The sequence below is a fragment of the Columba livia genome, chromosome 1 (genome assembly GCF_036013475.1).
Source record: "Columba livia isolate bColLiv1 breed racing homer chromosome 1, bColLiv1.pat.W.v2, whole genome shotgun sequence".
In the NCBI taxonomy this organism is placed as follows: domain Eukaryota; kingdom Metazoa; phylum Chordata; class Aves; order Columbiformes; family Columbidae; genus Columba; species Columba livia.
Window position 1 is genome coordinate 173,263,447 of NC_088602.1, and position 18,217 is coordinate 173,281,663.

General features: G+C 50.6%; 2 protein-coding genes across 2 annotated transcripts; one reads left to right on the top strand and one right to left on the bottom strand.

Annotated features, from left to right (window-relative positions):
• Positions 1-4,575: 4,575 nt before the first annotated feature.
• Positions 4,576-8,285, bottom strand: NOL12 (nucleolar protein 12). Its single transcript, XM_065047583.1, has 6 exons — positions 8,058-8,285; positions 7,859-7,964; positions 7,618-7,666; positions 7,053-7,195; positions 5,979-6,079; positions 4,576-5,342 (listed from the first exon to the last, which is right to left on the bottom strand). Exons 1-6 carry the CDS (start codon positions 8,135-8,137, stop codon positions 5,171-5,173), a joined length of 651 nt encoding a protein of 216 aa, XP_064903655.1. The 5' UTR covers positions 8,138-8,285; the 3' UTR covers positions 4,576-5,170.
• Positions 8,286-8,627: 342 nt separating this feature from the next.
• LOC102094391 (arf-GAP with dual PH domain-containing protein 1) lies at positions 8,628-18,167 on the top strand. The gene is made up of 11 exons (XM_005514683.3): positions 8,628-9,711; positions 10,688-10,818; positions 11,697-11,788; positions 11,877-11,959; positions 12,685-12,797; positions 14,384-14,530; positions 14,909-14,992; positions 15,337-15,399; positions 15,910-15,981; positions 16,487-16,718; positions 16,805-18,167. The coding sequence occupies exons 1-11, from the start codon at positions 9,618-9,620 to the stop codon at positions 16,831-16,833; spliced, it is 1,140 nt and encodes a 379-aa protein (XP_005514740.2). The 5' UTR covers positions 8,628-9,617; the 3' UTR covers positions 16,834-18,167.
• Positions 18,168-18,217: the final 50 nt, after the last annotated feature.

Consider the following 18,217-nt stretch of genomic DNA (forward strand, 5'->3'; position numbering starts at 1 on the left):
CCTGTCCACCACCACCATCTCTGTGCAGTGGAGTTTGGGAGAGACACCTTGGATTTGAGGATGTGATCTGTGCTGGGAAGGCTCCGCTTAATTTGTCTGGAGGAGGTACCAACAGGAGGACAGGAAATCAGTGTGGGATGACCGCAGCATCCCTGATGTGATCATGCGGTGGCTCCTCTAAACATGGATATTTGAGTCAGAGCAGCTGATCAAGGCTATGGCTGCTCCCCAGAACAACCAGGGCCAAAATCAAGCTATGAGTTTCCAGTGCACTCATGTGCAATACAGCAAGTTGCACCAGTGCCAACCTCACAGCCTCCATCCTTCCACTGGGGCAGGTTTTCTTGACTCATTCACACTAAAAGCTGGACAAGAGCCTAAGCACTCACCTGCTGGGGATGCAGCATGGAACACACCAATATTGCTGCCCACCCCTGCCCACTGAGTGCCACCCACAGGTGGAGCCCATGGCACCCCACTGCCTGATGGGCAAATCATTGCACCCCGTGGAGCCTACTGCCAGGATAATGCTGTGATCCCCAGGGCTTCTGGCATGCATGCAAGCAAGCAGGCAGGCAGGCAGGCAGGCAGCCATGCCCAGTGTTCCCATTGCCTCCCAGTACCCCCAGTACCTGTTTCCCTACGGCTCCCGGCATCGTGCCGCCCGCCGAGCTCCCCCCTCAATGAAGCTCGCCGTGGGAACCGCGGGGAGCGAGCCCCCGCCCCTCCGCCCTCATTGGCTGCCACCGAGAAGTGATTTGCATATCGCCCTCTGAGTGGCTGGCGGAGGCGCGCGGCCATGGCGCCCACGGGCGCGGGTATCCACGTGTCGGTGTCGGCGGGCGGACGATCGACCTGGGCTCGGCAGCCCCGGGGCTGGCGGAGGATGGGTCTGGGGAGGGGACACCAGGCTGCGGCTCGTCCCCCCGCCTTGCGCCCTCGTACCTCGGCTTCTCCCCTGCCCTTCCCCTTCGCTGCGTCTCACCCGGGACCAAGCTACCCGCTTGCCGAGGGTCTGCCCCAGTGCTTGCCCGGCTGCATCGCGCCAGGAGTTAGTTAACCTGAACCCCAAACACGTGCCAAACACCGATACAGCCAAAGATCATCCTGTCCCCAGCACAGGTCCAACGGGAGGTCATCCCTGCCTACAGCACTCCATGCAGAGGTTTGTCTAACCTGAGCTTTACCTGCCAAGCAGAAGCCCTGACTAAGCCTTGCTTTTCCTAAAGAAATGTCCTAAACATCCATCCTCCATTGCTCCTGCTTCAATTCAACTTCCTTTTTCATTTCACTTTTTGTTTACCCATTGAAGAGATTTTGCAATAACTCTTCAAACCTGTCATTCCCAGACAAAACCAGTTATTCAGCTCCATTACTCCCCAAAAGTTCTTGTCACTCCACCAGTAATGTTTTTCCCCAGTTCATTTCCAGAATAAAATGCTGAAAGCAGCAGTGGGACTGTACTGGGTACAGCCTTGAGCTTGATATGCTACTTAAGAGCAATAAATACAGTGCCCTGATTATCACATGACTCCTGCAGCTACGCCTCTTTTGCACCGCGCTCCTATTTTCCCCCGAGCATCTGACCTTTTTGGCTCCCGGTCTGGTTTTGATCCTCTGCAATCCCAATTATATTTTTGTGTGTGCATGTGGGCAGAATGACAGTCTAGCCAGCGGAAGCCATCATGCATGGAAGCCCCAGTGTGGCAGCTCATGTCAAAACCTTGCATCTCTCTGCATGAGCCCTCAGGTGCAAGCATGAGCAACACACAGGTGCCCCAGCTGCAGAGCCAAGCGTGAAAAGTATGTGTGTAGGCCATGGAAGGGGGAGCACGTGGGGAGCTGCTGCTCTCTGCTTTTCCTTTTCAGAACGGTAGCTAAACTAGCATGTTGATTTTTGCAGGTACCTTATATTCAGAAGTGTCTTCCTCCTGAGCAGTTGGAATTTGTTCATGAGCAGCTGGAGCGGGGGAAACAATAAAAATGCTCAAATCCATCTTGAAAACAAGGGGAAGCAGCAAACAAGAAGAATTTTAAGCCAGAGTCTGGTATGAACTGTGATACGTCCAGCAAATGCTTAATGCACTAACTTGGGTGCAGGAGCTCACATCCTTGATCCAAAATATCCTTGGGTAACCTGACTGCACACCCTGTGAGTAACAAAGGCAGCAGACTAGGGCAGAATCAGTAATTTACATTATAAAATAAAGCTTTAATCAATCAAGTGGAGAAATCAATAGTGCAATGAAAAATCCTGATGGCTAATACTGTACAGGATTTAACAGCTCTGTTCTCAGTTTTTCCATATGGTCTTTTTTTTTATTATTTTTAATGTGAAGGCACAACTTCCAGCAGGAACTGAAGTCTTCAGAACATGGAAGAGACCATTGGAGATTTCAACTGACTGAGAAAGGCTCAAAAGTTATTAAGGCCAGGGAAACAAACCAAAAGAGACATTCTTCTAAATCACCTGGCAGCAAAATAACAAATGTTGAAGTGCTACCGAGGTCACTCTGAACATCCCAGCAGGATTATAAAGAGGTAATCCAGCACTGTCCCAACTGCCACACCAAGCTGACTACAGGATGCAGAAGGCAACTTACCCCACAGTGTGAAATCTGCTGAAGTGTGGAGTGTGGAAACACATGAACCGTACATTTCCTTAACAGCAGCCATTCCAGCTGCAAACTCCTGGGGTGGGTGCAAGGGCAAGTCGCCTTCTGCTCACAATCACTTTGCAAAGCACTATGTCCTGGGGAGAAGGGAAAGCTGCTATGGAACCCAGACTGAGGGTGTTGAATGCTGGCCTCCAGCTCTGAGCCACAGTCCCCTTGGTGTGGTTCACCACTCCAAACAGAACTGCCCTCTCTTTTATCCTACATCCTCTCAAACCCAACCACCCCAGAACAGCTCCAGAGCATGTAACTCCCAAACCAGGACAAGAAACTCTTTTTGCTGTGGGGGACTACGGTGGGTCCTTGGATTCCCTGACAGGGGGGCATGGGAACAGAAATTAGCCTTGAAGATATTAAGGCCTACCGTGAAAAAGATAGGAGTAAAGGAGTATCCGGAGATGTTAAGGATGTACCCGTAAGAGAGAAGGGAGTAAAAGAGTAACACTGATGACAGCAAAAATAGCCAACGAGATGTTACTGCTGTAACTTGTAACCAACACTGAAGGGACCCGTGAATTGGTAAAACTGTATAAAAATGCACTTGTGGCAATAAATGGCACCTAATACTTTCATCCTGGAAGAACTTGGTCTATGTCATTTGTTCGTCTCAACTGCGACATTGTGCTCCGCGAGTGGCACCACTCCGACACTTTAGATGCATCAGACTTTTGGCCTTGCCCCCAGGTTGTGTTTCTGCAGCTCTGAAACACCCAAAGATGAGACAGGAAGGTGGGTAAGGTCACACAGTACAAGCCCATGAGCTTTCTGGAGTGGCCTTTAAGGTAGAGCAAGAGAAGATCACCACAGCCATTTTGAAGGCAAGGAAACCACACAGGCTGCACTTTCATGTTATTCAGAATTAGTGCCTGAGAGTGCTGAGCCTCAGCCCAGGACAGGTCTTGGAGCCCAAGCACACAAGGTGCCAGTGGCACATGGGATAACAGTATCCACTGCCCTCCATTTACCTTCTCCAGGAGAGAAAGGGAGGTGCAATAGGACCCCATCCCTCACCACGTGTGTCACACAGCTCCCTCCAAAGGAACATGCTCTAGCAGAAACTATGTAGCTGCCGTCAGTATTGAGATCAGACCCCCCCCTTCCCAACTCGCTGAATAATTTTTGTATGTTTGCACATGCATACTCCAGGACACACCAGGCTGGTGCCGTTAGCTTTAGCAGCTGGTGACCATCCACACTGCTCTGATGTTTCTCCATGAAGCCTCAGGCACTGGTTTACTCTTCTCTCTTCCATTTCTGGCATGAGGAATCTATGTACTCATCCACTGCCGCACTGCCAATTTTCTGGTGTGGGTTTTGGCCACACAGGCCTTTTCTCCCTTTGTCATTTCCTCACCAGTACACGCATGCCAAGGGAGGGGGCCTGGCCGCTAGAGGCCACCATCTCCTACAGAGACAGAGGCCAGCAGGCTGCCCAAGCTCACTCTCTTCAAGAGGATCCACTCCCAGTTTTGACACCAGTATTCCTCAATCATGCAAACCTTTTTTTTTTGCCCCCTGCTGAAGGCATGGATACTAAAAAACCACATAACTAAGCTCGCAAGAAGAAAGACAATTAACTGATGACAAATGCAGCAGCCCTGACGTAAAGGGCAGCGTCTGCCACTCCCATTCCAGAGAGGGCCACACACATGCAGCAAGGGCATTAGGGCACTTCATGCTCCCCAAGCTATCACAATTAAGATCAGCACATTCAGCAGACAATGGAATGAACTGTTCGTTCCTGCTCTGGCTGGTATTACCACAGAAATAGCTCCTAGCTGTTCCCTTTCCTGAGCACCAATGGATTTCAAGATCCTTTACGAAACTGGAATCACGTCCCCTTTCCAGCAAGTACCAGCATTAGCACAGTTGCTCTTTTGCTTCAAATAAGTCACAAATATTTCTCTCTTAGCAAAATTACTTCGTAAAGATTTATTCACAAAGTTAACAAATTTCACCTGGCACTGGTACCAAACAAAAAATTCCCCTCTGGTGCCATGCCTGACTGCCAGGGTAACACATGAGACAAGATGACACCATATCTCCATGGAAAAAGGATTTACTGCACAGCAGACATGCCAGAGCACTGATGCACGAGCAGCAGAGTCCTTCCTAGTTGCATAAATCACCCTGACGATGTGCCTGTTGTACTAAGCGACAGATCACTTCCTTTGATAAAGCCAACTATTGGCTCCGCAAGGGAAGGCCCAAGGACAAAAGGGCTACACCAAGTAGAGAAGCTGACTTCCAGCATAAGTTTTTAAGAGACTCTGTGGCACTGAGACATTTAGCTGGAGATCAGTGCAGAAATAAATGGGTACAGCATCTAGTCACCCAGGCCAGTGCTCAGGACACGAGAAAAGGCTGAAGTGGGTTCACTGCTGGTCATAGACCCAAGTAAACCAGGCCCTTGCCCACAATGAAGGGGCTCCAAAGAGCAGCAGGCCAGATGTGGAGTGCTGTCCCAGATGCCAGTCTGAGCTCCACGTTCTCTGCTAATCTTGGTCACGGCCCATTTTGCCCGTCAGTCTCCGCCGCTGAGTCTTAGTGGTCCGCCCCGTGCTGGATTTCTGCATTTTCTTGCGTGGGCCTTGCCCACGTTGAGGTCGCTTTCCTTTTGTCTTTTTCCGGCTGTGCATGTGCAGTGTGGCAGTAAGAGAAGAAATCCTGTGCAGGGCAGGAAGAAAGAAATGTTTGGAGAACAAAATCTACGGGAGCAAAGCAACACCACAGCAGTAACAGGAGAGTTGCGTGGCCCAGCAGGAGTGGACGCCAGCCAGGGAAAGCCCCAGGAGAACCCCACTGTGCTGGGCATCATCCTGAGAGGGCAGGAAACCTGCAAGTCTACATGTGCAGTAACCAAAACGAATTTTCTAAGCAGTGGGCTGTTCAGCCACCAGAGAGTTAAGTCATCCTCCAAATCCCCAAAGCAGCTGTAAATCCTGGATACCAAAGAATGTGGAGAATGCCAAAGCTTTAGGGTCTTTAGACCTTCAGTCCTAGAGATGAACTCTGCACCCTGCAACACACCCTTCCCGGCAGCATCTGGAGAAGGACTAGGTAAACAGTTCAGGGCAAAGCCTGCCCTGCAACTGCATCCTCCTCCTGCCGCTGTCACCAGGGATCAATGAGATGGGAACCAAAAGCCCGGCCAGGCACGTGTTCTGCTAGTGCCCTCTGCTGGCTTCTGCCACCGCGTTCCTTCCCTGCAACCACACCGCTCATCTGGGACCATGACAAGCACGGTCCTCCTGATCAGCTTGCAGAGCCCAGCAGCAAGGACCTGAATTAATTTACACATACTTTTCAGACAGGAAGGGGTTTCTGGCCTTTTTGGGCATCGTTCTCACAGGCTTGTTTGACACCTCTTCCTCTTGCTCTCCTTCTGATCCATCACTTTTTCCCTTAAAAAAGAAGCAAAAAAGAGAAAAAAATCCCTATAGACACATTAAAACAGGAACACTTGCAAATCTGTTGTTTCTGCTGCCTTCTTGATTTCATCCTGTTTTGTAAACCATCTAGTCATGGATTATTTTTTTAATTCTCCACATCCCTTGCTGTCCAAATCTCAAGGTTTCTTACTGCAGCTCCTCAGAAAGGGAAAACCAGTGAGAAGTCCTAGAGTAATCCACCCTAAGATCCAAAAACTTCAGCATTATCATGGATATGCAACTGAAGTCAAAACTATGAGCTGAAGGTTTCAGCTTCTTTGTTAAATTACTTACAAAACCTCTTTAAGATGATTTTCAGATTAGAAGACAACACTATGAATTTAAAAGGTTAACACAGACAATTCCCCAAAGAGCTCAAATCCAGTCACAAGTCATGAAGACCAAAAGGATCAAGTCAAACAGTACCTGAAAGCCCCTATGAGACTAACATGAGAGCTCAGTTATAATATATTTTGAGAATAAAAGCAACTATAACCAGAGCTGAGTGGTTTCCTTATTTGTGGTCCAAGCACAGCATCATGGAGAAAGAAATCCCTCCTCATGCTAATAGTAATTTTTCGTGGACAGGACACAGGAAAGAGGATGAGGACAGCCCAAACAGTGAAGTCTGAAATCTTGCTGCTTATTTTGTATCAGCTTTTAAAAGCTCCACTCTTGCCATCCAACCTGGTGGCACCTTCCACTTACACAAGGTCAGCTGGGACTAGGCAAAGGATTTCAAGGCGGCTTGGAGTGAGCTGTTTACATAGGACATGTCTTCCTCTTTAGAGGCCCAACATAACTTGTGGAAGAATGCGAAAGTTATGAGTTTCCTCTTTGTCCTTGCTTCCACTCAGCTGCAAGCCTTTGGGCATATTCTGGAGTACCAGCCCTACCTATCCATCCCCAGGAATGTTTACAGCAGAGAGGCAGCAAAAGGCTTTACCACAGGGGTGGTCAGTCCCAGCTGGCGTGCCCCTGAGAGGTCCAGGTCACTGATGGTGGTCACTGTTACAACGTGGTTTGGGTGGTCGATGTTCACAGACTCTGTACGCGATGTCACCAAGTGCTCCAGTTCGTCAGCCTCATCTAGGGACACAAGACATCCTGCACTGCAAAGCGCCCCTCTTTTCACAAGATACGCTTGCTTGTTCCTGCAGTGCCACACTGAGAGGTGGACCCAGCCTCTGCAAGCAGGGTTAAGTGATGGAGGGGCTTGAACACCAGCACTACAACCATGAAGGGCAAGCTCCTTCTCCCAGGAGAGAGGACCTGGTGACACCTTGGAAATGTCCTCCTGCTTGCTCCTTTTGGTACAACCCACCTGACTCCTGTCCCACCAAGGCCAGAGGGCTGTGGGAGTCACTGCTCAGATCACTGCCCAGCTTCCCAGGGGGACATGAGAAGAGCGAGGAGCTGACGTGGGACCGTGTGTGGGCACCCTTGCTCCAGCTCCTATCACCCAGCCAAGGATATCGGACACGGACACCCGCCTCCCGGCCAGCACGTACCGAGCGCCTCCTCCCTCTCGCTCAGCATCTTCAGGTACTCTTGGTGCCGCTGAGAGATGGAAAAGGGTCACTGCGGCGCCTCTGCCGCTCCGGCCGGGACAGACCCGTGTCCCCGCAAGCGGGGCAGGAGGAGCCCGAAGAGCCCCCCTGCCCCCGGGCTGCCCCGCTCCCGGGCCGCCATGGCGGGGAGCGGGGAACCCTTCTCCAAGGAAGGCTGGAGGGGAGATGTGTGTAGGGCTACCTCCTCCTTCATCTTCCTCTGCTCCTCCTTCAGCTTCCGCTTGATCTCCTCCAGCGCCGCCTTCCTCCGCTCCACCTTCCGCTTGTGGAAGCCGGTCAGGTACTCCCTGCCACGGCAACACAGAACGCCCCCCCACCTTTTAGCGACCCCCTCACCGTGGGGTGTGACCCCCCCGCCTCCGGGGCCCGGCCAGCCTCACCTCCGCCTCTCCTCGTCGAAAGTCACCACTAGCCGCCCCTCACGGCCGCCCGATCCCCTCTTGTTCTTCTTACGGCCCATGGCGATCCCACGTTGCCGCTGCCGCCCGCCCCTTCCGCCGCCGCCCGGCCTGAGGGGCGGCCCCTGCCCCGCCCGCCATTTCGTGCCGCCGCGCCTGGCGGGATGCGGGGACGCCGGGCTCCTGGTGATATCCCAGGCGGACGGCCTTTGTCTGCCGAGCCGCTGTTGGGCTGAGCGGCCCCGGGGTGCGGGAGGACCCCGGGTGGGCGGTGAGGTGAGCGGGAGGTCGGAGCACCTCAGGGCTGCTGCCTTGGCTGCGGTTTAAAGGAGCCGCATGGAGCCGGCAGCGGGTCCTCTAGTCCTATCGGTGTGTGAGACCTGCGTGTGCCCCCTCGCCCGCCCCAGGTGCATTTTTTCCCCCAAGCTGGGGCCAGGAGAGGGAAGCTGCCGTTTTGACCTTGCAGGCGTGTGCTGCCAGCCACGTCATCCAGCCGCGGGTGGGGGCTCCTTCAGGCCAGGCTGCCTACAGCCCCGGCTCCTCTCCTGCTCCCTCCTGGCAAAACGCTGTTATGGCGCTGCCTTGTGCGGCCAGCACAGCACCCGGTCCCTCACCCCCAGACCCACTCTGCCACACCTCCTGAGTATTTTACATCTGCATCTCTTCAATCAGTGTTGTTCCTTCAAATATTTAGCATCTCTTCAGTAAAGGTCTAAGGGTTTATTTCAAGCTGTTGTCATTGTTTGGTGTCAGTGGCACCTGTGGCACTCTCAGCTGGGGGACGCAAGTGTGGGGATGGGTCTTGGTTCTGACACTGAGCCACCAAGATGCAGGACCTGGCTGAACAACAGCTGTGGTTTCTGTAGTTGATGTTGGCGAAAGGTACCAGCATGAGTTGGTGGGGGCATCAGGGCTGCCAGGTTCTTAGCTGCTGGCTTGAGTGACTTTGGCTGAACTCTTGAACCTTTCTTGCCCTCCAGTCCTTGCCCTAAAAACAGGTGTAATGCTTGTGTGGTGGCCAGCTGACTTTGGTGGAAGCTCCTGAAGTGCTGCGGGGGCAGCCAAAGCCAACCCCCCAGTGCACAGAGCATGACAAGTCCTGACACGGCCCGTTGGCCGCTCGTGCAAGGCCACCTCGCCTTTATCAGCTCTCTTGCTGCTTGCACTCTTCCTGGCCTGTCCTTTCTCCAGCAGAAATGCGGAAAAACCAGTTCTGTGGTTAATTGCTGCACTTCCCTCCACGCCCATGGGGCAGGTCTTCTCCTCCTCCTCCTCACTCACAGCCTGGCTGCACTTCAGCCTCTTCGTCCTTGCCTGCGCTCAGCCGGCTCAGGTGCACCGTCAGGCCTCCACGCTCCTTCCATTAACCTCGCGGTTTCTCCTGCCTTCCCCTTTTTACACCGTCTGCAAGAGCTGCTGGCTCTCTGGTGGTTCTTTCTTCCTTGGGCAACCCAGTGGGTTGGGTTGGCCCACAGGTGCGGAAGGTGCAGGCAGCCGCCTTCCCGGCCCTGCCCTGCCCTGCCCTGAGGAGTAGCATTGGACATGATGGCTGGAGGACACGAGAGAAGTATGAAGGCTCTGAGGGAAGTGTGGAGAAGAGCAGAAAACTCTTCATGCGCAGACTGTGGGAAGCCAGGTGAGTCCCCAAGGGCTGCTGGAGGAAGAGTCAGGAGCTGGGACTGGTCTGGTTATCTGACTGCACATGAACCTTGGGGAGAGGGGGAGGAGAGGAGTTGCTCTGTCTGGATATTTGCTTCCTCTCCGTGGAGGTGAGTTGGCGAGGGAGGAGGAAGGGCATGCTGCCACAGCGTTTGTGGGAAGAAGGGCAGGGATATGGTAGTGCCAGATGAGCACAGAGCTGTGTAGCTGCAGCACTGTCGGTGATGGTCATGTCAGATCTCAAATACAAATCAAGGTCAAGCCCAGTCAGGACCTGACAGGAAAACTCCCGGTGAAATCCTAACTGCTGCAGAAAGAAGGCATGATTCAGGAGGGCATTGTCTCCACCGTGACTCAGCTCGGAACAGACAACCTGCCACAGGTGCCTCAGAGGTTTATTTTACAGAAGGGCTTGCCTTCTTGAAAATGTACCCAGCTCGAGGTCCTACAAGTGCTGCTCAAAACGCAGATTGTAATCCTCCCAAAATGAGCATGTAGAGTGTACCACCCAAGCCAAATTAAGACTGGGCTAATTAGTACCATTTTAGCTTCTTAAATTCTCTGAAGAAAATTTTGGATTCAAGTCTGCTTTCCACTTTCTGAGTGAAATGCTGTTGGGAATTTGCACTCAACAGCTCCTGGAGTCTATTCCCAGGGCTGGTTTCATTTTCATCGAGGGTGACCCTTTACACAAAAGAAGTTCGCAAGGCACTTTAGAGTGTTTTGAGGTTCAGGTCAATAGAAATTCAGATGAAGTGGTTGAAGCAGGGAGAATGAGGGACTAATAGCTATGGTTTTTCCTGACTGGCATCTGTATTTTGGGTGTTAATTAATCAGCTCTGATGAAACTGTTGTCACTCAGCTCTCTGTTTCTCAGAACTGCTTTCTCAGTTGAGGCATATCTCCCAGGGGAATTTACCACTTCTAGTCATACTCATTTATTATACCCTCAGATCCTGACTGGGCATCCTCTACTTTGGGTGTCTTTATATGCCTCAGCTGCTCAGGAATTCACCGCAACATCCCGAGCATCAGCAAAGTCAAATCCCTGAAGATGGACCACTGGGATGATGCCCAAGTGCAGGTGAGACCTTTATCCCCACTGGTATGTCAGGTGGGTTGGGTCTAGGCCATAGACTAACTGTCCTGTCAAAATTTAATCTGGTTTAATCTGTCCCTTTGCTACTCATGCTCTGTATTCTCAAGTGGGGATACTCCCCCTAACCCACCGGGAGAAGGATGATGTGATGTGCTTGCCTTATGCGTCTCCCCATCTCCTGTTACTTTATGGCAAATGCAGAGTTCTTGCAATGTACCTTGTCAAGGCTCAAGGTCTCTGTCACTCCAGATTATTAATTTTTCACTTGCCCACAGCATCCAGCCTCAATGTCTTCTCTTGGTTTCAACAGTCTGAGGGGAAAGTCTTGGGCAATTCCATGCTCCGAGAAGAGTTTCCAGATAAAATGTGATCTCTTGAGAACAGTGGCATTTGTGGGAACTTGACTTCTCCCCGTTACACTACCCTCAACCCACTAATCTTCAGGGGACTGAAAACATTTTCTGGCGATCCAAAGAAAATAATCTGTATCTCTCTGCTCACAAGCAGGAGGTTTGGAATGTCCTCCCAAATGGCATTACAGAGCTGTTATTGAACTTGGTCTCCCTGAACATGTGGGGCATGGCAGCAAATCCACTGAATGTGTGTGCACCCAGCCCCACAGAAGTGACTTTTGTGACATTCCGTTTATTCAATTGCAATCACTTCAACTTCTGAGAGTAGACAAGACCATTGAGACCCACCTTTCTGTAGCCAAACTTTGCTGGGATGGTGCAATGGAGGGGAAAAAGAGTGCTCCATTGAATCTCAATGTGCATGTAGCCCTATGGTGGGTCAGGGAAGGAAAACGTCCAACATGAATCTGCATCAAAGGGAAGGCACTAACTCTCTTTCTAACTCTGCAGTTTCTGGCCAAACATGGGAATGCTGTGACTAAAGCCACATACGAAGCTCACATCCCTATTTACTATTACCAGCCAACCTACAATGACTGCCAGTAAGTTGCTGCATGCAGAAGAAAAGGGGGAAGGGCAGTTCTGGGTTCCTCTAGTTCATTCTAAGCTGTCTGTCACCTCTCTCCCCAGAGTGCTGAGAGAACAGTGGATACGGGCCAAATATGAACGCAAAGAGTTCACCGAGCCGGGAAAACAGCTGCCATATTCTGATGGTAAGAGCAGAGCACAGCATCAACATATCCCGCCTGTTGCCTTTGCTGGAAGCTTTTGAGCACCACAAGGAGAAAGCTCATAGTGTCAGAGTTGCAACAAGTGCTCCTGAGAACACAGCTGTTACTTACAGGGCCTTGTTTTGGGTGGGGTAAAATTGTGGGCAGCATAGTCTGGCACTGCCACAGGTTGCTTCCAAGCCTGGTATTACCAGCTGGCATTTTTTGAAGGCATTTGCTGTCTTGGTGCAGCTAGACCTCTGTGGTAAGGAATTTCTGTCCTGCTGCATGCCACCCCCTCTAACCATGGCAGTTGTGTTTGAAATGTCACTACCAGTCCTGTGACACAAGGTGCTGTAGCCCACGGGTCTGCAGCGTCAAGTGGGAAGAGTTCTGGTCCCGTGCCAGGGTTTGTGTGGGCCAGGACTCTGATGTTTGCTGGAGAGACGGGTCTCACACTGTCAGAGGCAGTAGTGGGAGTCAGACTAGGAGTTGGGAAGCATCTGGGAATGTCTTGTGGTGACCATTTATCTGGGCTGCAAACCCAGGAACACCACCATCTTCAGCTGTCAGAGGTGAGACCTCTCCTTCTCAAGTGTTTGTTCTCAGCACAGTACATCATGTGCTTTATTTCAGAAGCGTGGCTGGGACCCCAGCCTACATGTAGCTCTCTGATGCCTCCTGTGCCTGTGGTGGGATGCTCTTAACAGTGGCGTTTCTGCTCCTAGGGGTAAAGGAAGGCATCCTCTGGAAGCGAGGTCGAGACAATGGGCAGTTCCTCCCCCGCAAGTTCGTCTTGTCTGAGAGAGAGGGGTGTCTGAAGTATTTCACCAAGCAGGATGTGAGTATGGTGGTCAGCACCCACCTCAGTGCATACTCCACCCAGGGCAGTGGGTCATGGAGACATTCCTATCTCCTACGCATGTTTCTGAGGTTGCCTTGCGCATCCCAGGCCAGGAATGCTAACAGAAACATGCCCCTGAGGAGAGGGCTTCCCTTACTACTATCAGGGTGACATTTCTCCACATCCTCTCTTCGTACTTCCTTACACCTGGTGAAAGGGCTGACCTTCCACTTCACCCCCTTCCATTTGCCTCCTGTGTGATTCTGCACCATCCCTAGAACCAGCCTCAGCCCACTGTGAGCCAAGTTGGCAAAAACCTGTTGTTTGGTTTGTTTTGAGGAGGCCTGCTTTCCTGCTCATTCGTCTCCCTGAAATTAATACGGCAAGTGCTAATATACTGTCGCAAGGGAGGGAATGGCTTGGGGTAGGAAGGAGCAGGAGATGCCATCCAGAGGGACCTGGACAAGCTCAAGAAGTGGGCCATGCAAACCTTGATGAGATTCAACAAGGCCAGGTGCAAGGTCCTGCACCTGGGTTGGTGCAAACCCTGGTATCAATACAGGCTGGGGGCTGAAGGGATTGAGAGCAGCCATGTGGAAAAGGACTTGGGGATACTGGTGGATGAAGGATTGGGTATGAGACAGCAATGTGTGCTTGCATCCCAGAAAGCCAAACATATCCTGGGCTGTGTCAAAAGGAGTGTGGCCAGCAGGTTGAGGGAGGTGATTCTGCCCCTCTGCTCTGGTGAGACTCCACCTGGAGTACTATGTCCAGCTCTGAAGCCCTCAGTACAGGAAAGACATGGACCTGTTGGAGAGGGTCCAGAGGAGGCCACAAAAATTATCAGAGGGCTGGAACAGCTCTCCTGTGAGGACAGGCTGAGAGAGTTGGAGTTGTTCAGCCTGGAGAAGAAAAAGCTCCAAGGAGACATTATTGTGGCCTTTCAGTACTTAAAAGGGACCTATGAGAAAAAGGGGACAGAATTTTTAGCGGGACCTGTTGGGATGGGAGAGTGGATAATGATTTTAAACTGAAGGAGAGTAGATTCAGGCTGGACATGAGGAAGGAATTTTTTCCAGTGAAGGTGATAAAACACTGTTCCAGGTTGCCCAGAGAGGTGGTAGATGCCCCATCCCAGGAGACATTCAAGGCCAGGCTGGATGGGGCTCTGAGCAACCTGATCTATTTGAAGATGTCCCTGCTTATTGCAAGGGGGTTGGACTAGATGACCGTTGAAGATCCCTTCCAACCCAAACTATTCTCTGATTCTTGGGGTGGGCTCTCTCCTTTTGAGGTCAGATAGCCTTTAGACTGGCTCAGCTGTAAGGGCAGATGCAGTCTCAATGTTTCACTGGCAGTTCCAGAGTAGGCATAGCTCAAATCTGAATTGGAAGGGCTGGGCCACTGTTTGGGCTCGAGCTTAACACACAGTGAAGGGAGTGTGTGCTACAACAGTTTTGTTGGGAAGGGACAGTTTTTACATTTTGAAACACTCTGACCCTGCCTTACCCCATTGAGTTGGTAGCTCAGGTCTCTTTCTCACTAGGACTGGTCATGCATGACCAATGCCATTCTGTTTTCAGGCCAAAGAACCCAAACTCAATGTTAAAATAGATGTCATCAATGCTACGTTCCAGCCAGTGAAGATTGGAAACCCCAATGGCCTGCAGATCACCTATCTCAAAGACAATAAGACCCGGAATATATTTGTCTACCATGAAAGCGGAAAGGTATCTGGTTTTAGCATCGAACACTGCAAAGCCATTGTGGTGGTTTGAGTAGCTTCTGGTATTACATAGTCTGAAGCATGAGTAGGAGGGGGTGTGCATGTGCAAGTTACTGTAGGTAACAGGGTGGGGGTTCTGGCTTTGTGTTTGTGTGTCTGTGAGAGAATTTTGCTGCAGGAAGCAGGGCAGGAGCACTGGCTGGGTCGGTTTGTGTGGGAGAAGATGTGCAGATGTGTTGCCTGTGTGTGTGAGGGAGAGGCTATAGGTGCTGTAGAGGGAGAGCTGTCTGTGTTTGTAGTTAATGTAGGTGCAGCTGGGTGAATTTAGATGGCTCATTGTTGCTCTGGCTAAGCTTTTGGTCCTGTCCTTTTCCTTTCTCAGGAGGTGGTAGACTGGTTCAATGCCATTCGCTCTGTGCAGTTCCATTACCTGAAGGTAGCATTTCCTATTGCCAGCGATAATGAGGTAAGGCAGCACTAGAGCACACTGCTGAGTCTCCCACTGGTGCTTGGTTATGTGATAAAAGAGCCCATTAGTTATTATTAGAACCCCAGGTACGGAAGTGGAAATTGCAGTGTTTAGATAGAGGGTTGAGAAAGGGCATGTAAAAGAGCTTGTGGTGGCCAGAAAACAACAGCTTTCTGCTGTTTCTGAGCACTTTGGAGATAGAAGTGACTTCTGGCTAGGCACTTCTGCAAACATGAATCTAAAGGGTGACTGAATTGGGGGGAATAGAAGGAAGGGTGGGGAGCAAAAGTGAATAGCAAAGAAACATGACTAAGTGGATGTTACTCTTGCCTTTTTGTCAGATTAAAAATCGGCTGACAAGAAGCTTCTTGAAGGAGGGATACATGGAGAAAACTGGGCCCAAGGTGAGCTGCTGTGGGAGAAAAAAATCTAACAGGGACCCACCAGAGAGCCACTGACCTTCCCTACTACAATGTTTTTTTCCTACTGTTTCCCTTTTCCCCCCGACTTTTTAGACACCTGTGGGAACAGTGTGTGTGCACCAAGGGAGGGGAGGATGAAAGGGAGGGGAAGGACACATGTGAAAGTAGATGAAGCCAGAGTCCCTGCTTTCTCCCAGAAAAACAGATCTCTCTGCATGTGTCTGTGTGTGCGTGACCTTACAGGTATTTAGTGTCTAGATTTCTCCTGTCTTAACTCTGGGGTCCTTCACAGAAGTCCAAGAGTTGTGGACAGCAGTTGGGACTGAAAAACCCGATAATAATCCCCACTCTCAGATCAGAAAGGGGGAGGAGAAGGTTGCTGTTAAGGCAGGGGCTTGGTCGAAGTGGTTGGGATGAATTTTGGGTATCCATTTGCGCTGCTCACGGCAGAGGGCACTGTCCCCTTACACATGTCACCTCTTCCCTTCACAGCAGAAAGAGGCTTTTAAGAAGCGCTGGTTCACCCTGGATCACCGCAGGCTCATGTACTTCAAGGATCCTTTGGTGAGGGAAAGATCTGTCCTCTGGTAGTGGCAGGCAGCAACGCTGAGGGCAGGGCCGAAGTCCAACCAGAGTCCTTGCTCTGCATTAAGGGCGGCTTGCAGGTTCCCCAGCTGCTCTGGATGGACTCTAGGTGTTCCCATTTCCATCCCACTTAGTTCATCCCATGCTTTCTGTGTTTGTTTAACTGCCTGCAGACAATGGGAACATGGAGGGCAGTGGTATAAAGGTGGTGATGGAGAGGAGAGTGACATCGGGGGTGACATGGAGAGACAGGAGCAGCAGTTCCTCTCTTAGACATCTCGAGGTCCATGCTCTTAAGTTTTCCTTTCCAACACTGCCTTGAAGTATAGATTCCCTGCTCTTCTGAATTCCCTGACCACCTTCAAATCTTTTTGCTGCTGCATCCCTGGTCCTCACCCGCTCTCCTCCTGCCCTTAGGTGTGCTACTATTATTCCCTGGTTCTCTTGGGATACTGTAAATCCTTCTTTCCCTCCTGACATGCAGGATGCATTTGCTAAGGGTGAAGTGTTTGTGGGCAGCAAAGAGAATGGCTATAGTGTCCAGAAGGGATTGCCTTCCGGGGCACAGGGAAACTTCTCTTGGCATTATGGCCTCACCATTGTCACCCCTGACCGGGAATACCTCTTCACCTGCGAGACAGAGACTGACCAGCTGGACTGGATTGCAGCTTTCACTAGTGTCATCAACCAGGCCATGACACCACAGGAATATGCAAGTGAGTGGGTGGATGTAATTTCCTTCCCCTCCTGCCATTCCAATCAGGGTATTGCCCTAATGCACCATCTTTTTCCTTCACTACAGTTGAAGCCTACTTCAAGTTTAAATCCTAGGAAGCCAGGCGGGAACCTTGCTATGACTTGACTCTACTTGGCCCCGTTGGATGGGCTGTCAGGAGAGGAGAGATTGACATCCAAGAAACACAATGCTCTTGAAGCACCCTTCAAAGCACTTTCCTTCCCCATAGATGGTCCACTTTGTTCTGGGGGACAAATTAAGCTGCTTCCTTTCAAGTGCAAGATTATGTGAGTCTTAAACCTCGGTGCAACCTGTCACTGTTAAATTGCTGTGATCTGACTGGATGCTGGCAGGCTTTGCCTGTCAGTTGGACCTTGAAAACTTGTCACTTGCTATGTTGGACATGGGACCTAGTATTGCTCCTGCATGAAGCTGCAGACAGCCACCTACCTTACGCAAGAAAACAGCTGCCTGCCTGGAGCTACGCCGCAGCAGATTGCAGGGGCTGCTGGGCTAGGAGAGACAAGAAACAGCTTCTCTGCTGGCAACAGAGATGTGAAACATTTAGATATTTGATCAGTTAGAGCTCTAGTTGAGAAAGGTCACTTAAAAGACATAATCTAACAACCAAATGTGTGGCCTGTTTCCTCCTGCCATGTGTGGGCTTGAAAGCTTCTTTGGACCACATTTGTGTGGAGACCTTCCTCCAATTGCTACAGAGAATGTTAACAGATCTGCTCAAAAACAATGTGTGTGTATACTTGTGTGTGTGGGGGTAATGTATATGTGTGTGTATGTAACAAAACGTGGTGGAAAGTGGCATACTGCCCTAGGGAAGATACTGTAGGGTATATTCATGCCATTGAAGTTCAACTGTCAAATTGGAGTCTCTAATCACACCAGTAGAGAGAGGCTGGGTCTGGCAGAGAGCATCCTGTGGCATGTCCGATGCAGACTTTGGACTCTCTGTTGACTTTACTAGAGCGCGGGGGTTGATGTCTGAAGTTAGTAACACTAACTTTGCTCTGTTCCTTTGTTCTCTTTATGTCAAAGGCCTGGCACTTTCATTCTGCCCTACACATTACATATGTATATCTTGTATATTACATAAACATACAATTTTATGCAGTAATAGGAAGTCTGTATGTTCATGTCCTTCTAGTAACAGTTAACTGCTGAATCAACTCGTGATTCCTGTCTTAAAGATCATGTCTTAAACGTCTCCTGGGAGAGCTGTATTTCACATGATGGAAGGACCAGCTGACTTCTGCTGGTGACACTGTAGAATCTGATGTGTCTGCAGTTTTACACAGGCAGTGTGAGAGTGGGCACCTAGTGTGTTAAGGGGGAGATAACTGGAATTAATGAGGTAACTAGTATTTTAATTAGCTCCTAAAGAAATGAATAAAAATAATCCCTTTGTAATTTATTTTAACTTCCTATGTAAGCTACGCTGCTAACTGCTAAGGCATGGGGTTG